Source organism: Gavialis gangeticus, unplaced genomic scaffold (genome assembly GCF_001723915.1).
Source record: "Gavialis gangeticus isolate Ggan-Ray unplaced genomic scaffold, GavGan_comp1, whole genome shotgun sequence".
NCBI lineage: Eukaryota > Metazoa > Chordata > Crocodylia > Gavialidae > Gavialis > Gavialis gangeticus.
This window is the reverse complement of record NW_017728995.1, coordinates 61,416,686-61,425,941: the sequence shown is the minus strand read 5'-3', so window position 1 is coordinate 61,425,941 and position 9,256 is coordinate 61,416,686. Positions and strand designations below refer to the sequence as shown.

The 9,256-nt window shown below is 42.6% G+C and overlaps 1 protein-coding gene across 5 annotated transcripts in view; it reads left to right on the top strand.

The window, feature by feature from the left end:
- Nucleotides 1-9,256, top strand: part of YEATS2 (YEATS domain containing 2) — a 91,161-nt gene that overhangs the window by 53,683 nt on the left and 28,222 nt on the right. For all 5 annotated transcript variants that reach the window (XM_019503701.1, XM_019503699.1, XM_019503698.1 and 2 more), the window contains 6 exons: nucleotides 484-742; nucleotides 1,148-1,309; nucleotides 2,922-3,055; nucleotides 4,134-4,292; nucleotides 5,094-5,267; nucleotides 8,487-8,685. In XM_019503701.1, the coding sequence (XP_019359246.1) occupies nucleotides 484-742; nucleotides 1,148-1,309; nucleotides 2,922-3,055; nucleotides 4,134-4,292; nucleotides 5,094-5,267; nucleotides 8,487-8,685 (1,087 nt within the window). The remainder of the gene's footprint in view (nucleotides 1-483; nucleotides 743-1,147; nucleotides 1,310-2,921; nucleotides 3,056-4,133; nucleotides 4,293-5,093; nucleotides 5,268-8,486; nucleotides 8,686-9,256) is intronic.

Here is a 9,256-nt window from a genome sequence, read left to right as displayed (position 1 = left end):
TCCTTCCAGGTCGAGAAGGACCCATCCACTACCACCCTCTGGGTGCGACTCTCTAACCAGTTGGCGACCCATTGGACTGTATGGGTGTCTACGCCACAGTCCCCCAGCTTCCTAATGAGAATGGGGTGAGAGACAGTATCAAAAGCCTTCCTGAAGTCTAGGAAAACTATATCCACTGCCACCCCTGCATCCAGTGATTTAGTGACCTGGTCGTAAAAGGCCACCAGGTTGGTCTGACAGGACCTGCCGCTGATGAACCCGTGCTGGTTGCCCCTGAGCATGCCGGGACAGAAGGACATGTTTGAGTCCTTCTGCCTATTCAGCTGGTTGTTTTGAGTGGACAGCTTGTTTAAGTGTAAAAGTATTCTGATACTGAATGCTACTGAGTCCAGTATAGCTCACTAGGGGGACTGTTGATTTTATCCAGATACAATAAAGCAAAACTGTTCAGGAAGCGCATCATCTGATGCTTATTTATTACAGGTTGTTGGAGTTCCAGTTGGTTCTACTTTACAGTCAACAGTAAAACAAGCAGTGGCCATCAGTGGTGGACAGATACTGGTGGCTAAATCCAGCTCTTCAGTAGCAAAGGCTGTTGGTCCAAAACAGGTTGTAACCCAAGGAGTAGCAAAAGCCATTGTGAGTGGAGGTGGTGGAACAATAGTTGCCCAACCTGTGCAGACTTTGACAAAAGCTCAGGTGACTTCTGCAGGGGTTCAGAAAAGTGCATCACAAGGGTCAGGTAAAGTGATTTTCAACTCTGGAAATAGTTCATGGTGGGAGGTTTCGGATTGCCATTTGTGTAGTGCTTCAGCGTTGCCCTAACCGCCATTGTATTTCGGAATGAGATAGGGAAAAATTGCTCAAAAATACATGTGCTAAGAAATCTGTAGGGAAATCCCTATTAAAATAAGGTGTTTTAGAAATAATCCTAAATGTGGAATGATCTCCAACAAAGATTCCAAGTGTTATGTAAAATGCTGCAAGCACAGCATTTTGTCCCTATAAATAAAGTACAGCATTCTCTGGTTAGCCACTATTTTGTCACCAGTTCATCTAAATTGTGCAGATTTTATTATAATTTGTACTCTGTAGAGATGATTTTTCATTTTTATCGATGTTTTGCTGTTCTCTCTTCTGTTCCCAGTGATGGCTACGCTCCAGTTACCAGCCACCAACCTGGCAAACTTGGCAAATTTACCACCTGGCACCAAACTCTACCTCACCACCAACAGCAAGAACCCTTCAGGAAAAGGAAAACTGCTTCTGATACCCCAAGGAGCCATACTGCGAGCCACAAATAATGCTAGTTAGTCTTGCAGGGAAATCTAATGAGTTAAATAATGTAATCATTTTGTAATTAATGTGTTCAACATTTTGCTTTTGATTCTAGTGTCGTGCAAGTTAGTAGGGCAGAGCTCTGTTCACAAGTGTGATATTGTTTTGTTATGAAGTAGGATCCTTGAGTGTCACTCATTGTAGTAGAAAGCTATCTTTCATTTACATTTCCCTCTTCCCCTCTACCCCCAAATCTTTTACAGCAGTAACTGTTCACATAGTCATGAATTAAGAAGAAAATTGGAGCGAGACAGCATGTTCCTCCTTAGAATCCAAAGAAGGGAGTAAAGGGCATGTTCATGCAGTTGTATAAGAAATACAGTATAACCTCATAAATTCAGCATCTTTGGGACCTAGCACCTGCCGTAAATTTGAAAATTCCGTATTTTTGAAACATAAGGAAATTGCATAGCCTGGTTTTGCCTGGCTGGCTGGACTCGGGTGGGGAGGGGAGGGAGGAAGCTTGCATGTGGCAGCTGCTGCTGCCATCCACCACCCTGTGCCGCTGCTACCCCCCCACCCATTCCCTCTCTCCATGACTGGCCGCCAGGGGTATACTGGTCAAAAAAGGTTGAAAACCCCTGATGCTGTGTGTTTTTAAAAAGTGATGGATTTTTGAGAATTCTGGAATTTTGAAAACTGGATTTATGAGGTTATAATGTAGTAGAAAGGGATCTCGTGTATTCAGTGTGATGCATGGTATACAGGAGCAGATTGCTGGGGGAGAGATTCAGGAATCCCCATCAGTGAAAGTTTTCAATTGTGGGCTGGACAACCATCTGGCTGGGATGGTTGTGGGTGGGAAAGATCCTGTTCTGAGCAGGGGGCTAGCCTGGACAATCTCTTCCAGCCCATTGTTCCTGCAAGAGAGCAAATTTTACTGAAAAAACAAAGCCCTTCCTAACTAAGCTGCTTTTGGGTGGTGATTATGTGGTGGTGATGGAAGTTTCCTAGCTTGGTACTTCAGTACCAAGCCCTTGCCAATGCTGAGCTAAACATACTCCTGCACTGGCAGAAAGATAGAATGTTCTGTTTGAAGTCTCTGAGGCTACACAAATGTCTGCGATTGTCTGGCCCTGCAGTAACTTGTTTTGCCTACTATTTTATTAGATAAAAAAATGAAAATAGGACTGATTCCATGCTACTCCTAGCATAAGCATAGCAAGATTCATTAAATATGCCTGTAATTCATCACTGTGGGCAAGTGCTCAAGTAACTACTGAAGTTATATTTGAACACCTGGAGCAGTGCAGAAAAGCCCTCTGTGTGTTCCCAAGGGTCTTCAGGCCCCGTTGGTTTGTTCCCAGAGCTTGTGGAGAGGTGGGAGAGCACCATACCACCCCCTGAATCATACTTATGGTACAGTGTCAGACAGTCGAGGGCTGTGTTTGTATATGGATTCCACTTACAGTGGCCTTAAGGTATTCATAGATGTTTTGTTTCCTGCCTGTTCAGAGCTGTTGCTGAGCTGTCATGGTAGATGCCAAGAGAATTTCTTTCTTGCTTCCACAACTCTAGTAGGGTGGCTGCTCTGTATCTGTTGAGGACCTAGAGAGGGTCATTTGCTTTATTTTTTGTTGCAGATCTCCAGTCAGGCTCTTCAACAAGCGGAGGAGGTGGAGGAGCTGGAGGAGGAAGTGGAGGAACACAAAGCACAAGTAGCGGCTTGTCCCAGCATCTGACCTACACGTCCTACATCCTCAAACAGACCCCACAGGTCAGAGTTGTATAATTTTTCAGGGTACACTAATGTTAAAATGTCAGTTGTTGAAAACGCCACAGCCCTTATGCAGACACTTGGTAGCACTGAGTTGGATACAACTTTCACTAATTCTCGGGTGCAGATCTCTCTGGGGGTGCACTCACCTCAGTGCTGTATTGCTGTCCTGTCTCTGCTGCTGTTTTTTCCTCTTGTGGGGCAGTGTACCTTGCAGAAGGGAAATACAAGAGGATGAAAGCTAGGAGAGAAATGGGGCAAACAAAACAGATGAGAAATGGCAGTTAAGACATGGAATGGTAGGAAGGATTACAGGATCTGCTAGGCCAGTCTGTCACAAGTTTTGAAGGGGTGGAAGGAGGCAGCATCTCCAGTCGTGAGTGTAGCTGGCATGTATTCATTTGTTCTCTGGAGACTGCCCCTTTGAAACTTAATAGCTTTCAGAGCTGAAGGAAAAATTTCCCCAATCCTTTTTCTCCATTCCTCAGCAACAGTTTTGCAAGTTTTGCAAAGTAAATAATATTTGTCACAGTGAGTAAATTGTGAAGTGTGTTAGTTACAACAAACATCTGCAAACAGATTGGAACCTGGCTTGTTGGCTCTTTTTTTGGGACTCAGACCTTCAGCATGTTACAAAATATCATTCTACAGCAAGATGAGTAGGTTGCCTGTAGCTCTAAGCCCAGAAACATCTGCTGTAATTAATTGCAGCATGCTTTTTTATTATTAAATAAATCAAGCAGTTATTCTGGTGAGGTGCTTCTAGCCCCATGAATGTTCAAACCACTGGGCAGGATGAAAAGATCCCTGAAACATTTTTGTAATAGTCTTCACCAAACAAAGGGAGAACTGTCATATTTCTTTTTAACTCTAGATAGTAGTAAATATTGATTATTCCCATAAGCAACCAGAAAGGCAATGACCTTTTGTCTAAAATAAAATCTCAGGCCAGAGGGAATGTTCACGCGTGTCTCTGTAGTGTTACCGTTGCAGACTTTTGGGGGTTTTATTTTAATGTTCGTAGGTTTCCAGTGTCCCCAGTTATTTTGTCTCCAAGGTTAACTTCTTTTTGGTTCAGGGCACGTTTTTGGTTGGCCAGCCTTCTCCCCAGAGTTCTGGAAAGCAGTTAACATCAGCGTCAGTTGTCCAAGGCAATGTAGGTGTTGCAGCATCTTCCACCCAAGGACAGCAGGCGTTAAAAGTAATAACTGGACAGAAAACAGCTCTATTTACCCAGGTACTTGCAAATAACATGTTGCCTTTATTGTACAGATGTATTTTGCCATGGGGTATTATAACCAGACCTACAAAATCCCTTGCCTTTGCTTTTGTTGGGTTAACAACTGGTTTTATTTTTATGTCTTCATTGCAACAGATTGGTTATTAGAAAAGAAAAGTTAAAAGTGACAAAGCCTCCAATGAGAGAGTGTTGAAAAAGAGAAGACAAAATCTCCTCTTATTGTCTATAAATGTATTGGGCTAGATTTCCGGGCAGTAACTCATTAGTTTACGCAAGTAATGAGTAGACACGTCTCTCACTTGTACTTGTGTGTACCCAGAGGTCAGGCAATGTCATTTGCCCCTATTTCCTGATTTGCAGACCTACTCAGAATCACCTTAGTGGTCTCTTGGTCTCTTGCAGGTACAAATCAATTCATGGTGCAGAACCATCCAGTTATTTGCACCTCCAAAGCTGGAAACAAGTGAAAGCTTGTCCAAAACTTTGATCTGTAGACCAAAGGCTTGCAAGAGGGAGGGATGGGCTTTGAGGGGCTGTCAGACTTGAGACACTCTAAAGGTGCCTTGTTTTCTGAGGGAAGTTGCTCAGCATTTCACAGAGTTCTTACTCTCAAAATTGCCAAGTGTCCTCCCTCAGAAAACTAGACTTCTTCGGGGTGGGTCATGTGGCTTCAAAAGCATCTGTTCTCCCTGGAACACTCCTTGGTTTTGCTGTGTAGCATAAAAAGTTTTGTGTTTGTTTGTTTTAAAGGAGTTCGATATTTTGATGTTTTTCATTAAACTGTCATTGATTTCAAAGGCAGCTCCCAGCGGACAGACATCGCTGATGAAAATATCGGACGGCTCCTTAAAATCAGTGCCGGTTTCATCCCAGCTCTCCAAACCTGGCACCACAGTGCTCAGAGTATCCGGAGGGGTGATCACTGCAGCCACCACCCCAGCCATGTCCCTCCCTGCAAATGGTGTTGCACAGGTGAGAAGTAGCCTCACTTAATAAGGGATAATTGGGAGTAGAAATCAAAGCAAAACATTCAGGAGATACTTACAAGACATGCCACCTTGCTGTGCATGTGCATAATATCTTCGAACACTTCTGCTCTGAGCAATTTTGTACTCTTGGGTTAGCAGACCTTTTGTTTTAGTATGAAATATACTTTGCATCTGGACTCCTCCTAGTTCAGGTCACCCACAGCCTCCAACAGAGAAGGAAGAACAAACTTTGTTTTGTGTTGTTATGTATTATTGCAAAGATAAAAACTTTAAACTCAAGCGCATAGCTGCTGCAGAACAAAAATTAATTCCTAAGCCATAGAATCCTGAAGAAATGACTTTGCTGTTTTTTCTTTCAATACTTGGCACCCTTTTTCCTGCAGTGTTCTTGGCTTTATTGTCTGCCAGGTGCTGGTGTCCCTGTCCTTATTGTCCTATCCAATGTAATTCAGCTAACATTTGCTGGCTTGTTTGCTGTTATGAAATAGACAGAAGCCAGCTTAACTAATTAGGTTTTGCTAAAACTTGTGTTGCCTCTGCTTTTAATGTTTTAGTGCCTCATTAAACTGACCACTTATCTGCTGACTGTCTATTTGGGGTATTTTTTAAATCTCCATCACAGGCATGCAGTACTTAAATATTGCTGTCTCAATGGTGAGGTGCACAGGGGCTGAAATTGGAACTTGAACTTAACCTTCTAATGAGGTTTGTTAGAACCTGTGAATGTTACCTACATCTTTTTCAAAATATAGATTAAATCCACTGACCATTGGAAAGGATTGCCAAAAACAAGTATTTTGCTTTATATCCTAAAAAGGGTCGGATTTTGGAGTATTCACCTTTTCAGATACCAGTGGTGCCTCAGAGAGGGGAACGAAGGTGTAAGTCATTGCAGAAAGATGCAAAAAAGTTAAGGGCAGAAGACACGGCACTGAAAACCAGCAGCAGTTAGACTTATGTATTGCCTGTTTGAAATAGTTGGCTCCTAAGAACTGTTTGGGCTCTGATCTGCTACAAACAGATGTCACAGGCTAGAAGCATGCAAGATCTGTGCCCCCCCCCCCCAAGTCTGGCAGCATTCTTAGTGTCACCCCTCTGCCTGTTCATGGGTAAAGTAGTAATAACACAGTGCTGGCAAGAGAGATATCCCTGTAGTGGTGCAGCAGGCCTGAAATCAGTCCTTTCAATTCCAAGAGTATTGAGAAAGAAACAGCTGATCATTTTGAAATTCTCTTGAGTGTTGGAATAGATCTAGCTGACTACCGAACAGATGCCATGTCCAATTCGTGAACTTAAAACATATTGGTAAAATGCCATTTCAAAAGTGGCAGCTTTCCTCCTTGGAAATTTATCCTTGAAAATAAGTCAGTCAGACACATCTAAAAACTTAACTCACTTTTTAAAAAAAATCTTCTTTCATTCCTGCTGAAATGGTGCATATAAAATATTATAGAGCACCTATGAACCCCTTTGTTCTTGTGTGCAAAAGAAGTGACACAGGGCATTTCTGGCAGTCCTGGTGGATTAGGAACAGTCAGCATGGATTCATCCAGGACAAGTCATGCCTGACCAACATGATTGCCTTCTATGATGAAATTACTGGCTCTGTGGATGTGGAGAGACGAGTGGACAAGGTATACCTTGACTTTAACAAGGCTTTTAATATGGTCTCCCACAACATTCTCGCAAGCAAACTAAAGGAGTATGGTTGGATGAATGAACTGTGAGGTGGATAGAAAACTGGCTGGATTGTCAGGCTCAAAGAGTAGTAATCAATGGCTTGATGTCTAGTTGGCAGCCAGTATCAAGTGGAGTGCCCCAGGGGTCAGTCCTTGGGCCAGTTTTGTTCAATATCTTCATCAATGACCTGGAAGATGGCATAGAGTGCACCCTTAGCAAGTTTGCAGATGACACCAAGCTGGGGGGAGTAGTAGATACACTGGAGGGTAGGGCTAGGATTCAGAGAGACCTCGACAAATTGGAGGTTTGGACTAAAAAAAAATCTCATGAAGTTCAATAAGGACAAGTGCAAAGTCCTACTCTTAGGACGGAACAATCCCATGCACCGGTACAGGCTGGGGACCAACTGGTTAAGCAGCAGCTCTACAAAAAGGGACCTAGGGATTACAGTGGACAATAAACTGAATATGAGCCAACAGCATGCCCCTGTTGCCAAGAAGGCTACTGGTACACTGGACTACATTAGTAGTAGTGTTGGCAGCAGATTGAGAGAAGTGATTCTTCCCCTCTGTTCAGCACTAGTGACGCCACATCTGGAGTACTGTGTCCAGTTTTGGGCCCCCCACTACAGAAGGGTGTAGATAAATTGGAGAGAGTCCAGTGCAGGGAACGGAAATGGTTAGGGGGCTGGGGCACATGACCTATGAGAGGCTGAGGAAACTCAGTTTATTTAGTTCTGGAAGAGAAGACTGAGGGGGGATTTAAGAGCAGCCTTCAACTACCTGAAGAGTGGTTCCAAAGAGGATGGAGCTAGACTGTTCTCGGTGTCCATCAGTTTGCCCTTGTATCCATAACTGTTTTACAAATAATTTCTCAAATACAAGGTTGAAGGGTAGGGGAATACAAAGAACAAATCATGCTTTTGTCTAAATTTCTTTACTTATTATGAAGTGACAGCGTCCATTTCTAAATAATTGCATGACTTGGCTATTGCTGCAGTTAAGGCTTGGATAAGGCATTGTTATAAATGTTATCTGTTAGTCAAATCAATGGAGAGCAGTAGTAAATTAACAAAGTATGTTCCCTTTCCTTAGTGCTGTTTTTCAAGTTCTGAGCTGCATTGAAATACTCTAGATTTGTGTGCTCCTGTAACCCATCAAACAAGAGGTTTGCTTGCTTGTTGAAATAAAGAGACTTGGTTTTCAGTATTGTTGCTCAGGAAGTTCTAGGAGCAATACAGTGCTTCTTATATGTATGGTGTCTTTTCTTCTGGCTCAGGGCTCCCTATGCAGCTGCAGTGAACCTGACCAGAGATATCTATACATGGCGCTTCGGAGCTATTGAAGGGCTTGTCACAAGACCATTGCTATAGACAGGAAGATGATGGATAGATAGATATTCGGGGTTTACCTCTCTTTAAACATTCCTTTGTGGCTTTATCTTTAAATGGTCAATATTATTTTCAAATGATAAATACAATGAAACTGCATTTGTGATTACCACCTTTCTCTTCTTAATGCAGCAAGTGGATACTGCAGGTTCCAGTTCATCTTCCATTGTGGGTCCTGTGGCAAAAGTGTCTGGACAGCAGCACCAAATTTGTGTAAATCAGGGCCAATCTGGTCCATCAGTAGCTACTAAAACTACTACGTCTACTGTTGTAAGTGTTGCTTCCTTGGTGACCACACCAGCTCCTGGGTCGGGCAAAGCTGCAGTATCAGGTAATGCGTTTCCTGCCTGTCTTTTGTTACTGAAACTTAGATCTGGATTGGAACTCCTTCAGATACCAAGTATAGCAAACAGTAGAATTCGGAGCACCTTTGTGAGCATTTACCAGAAATTAACTCAAGGTTTCATAATTTCTTCAGGTTTATAAAAACATACCTTCCTAAGAAGAATTTTTAGTAGCTGAAAATTACAAAAATAACAGTGGGGGAAAAACCATTTGAAATTAGGCTTCTTGCGTCATTAGCACATGGAGATTCTCTGGTTCGTATAACAGTTTGAGTTGTCTGTTTGTAGTTAATGAGGAATCTCAGTTGAGGTACCAGTTTTATATTCTTGGTTAGAGACTTATCCAAAATATATACATCCAAATTAAGAGAGGAGCATCAAAGGGGGAACGCCAAGGAGATTGAGATACAAATATGATGACAGAAATGAGACATGTTGTGGAAACAACAACCTTAATGGAAATCAGTAGAGTTGGCAGCAAAGAATTTGGCTTACTGGGTTTCTATCTGGTTTATGTGGCTTGCACAGGAATTGCTGTCTGGAATAAGTCAGGAAGAG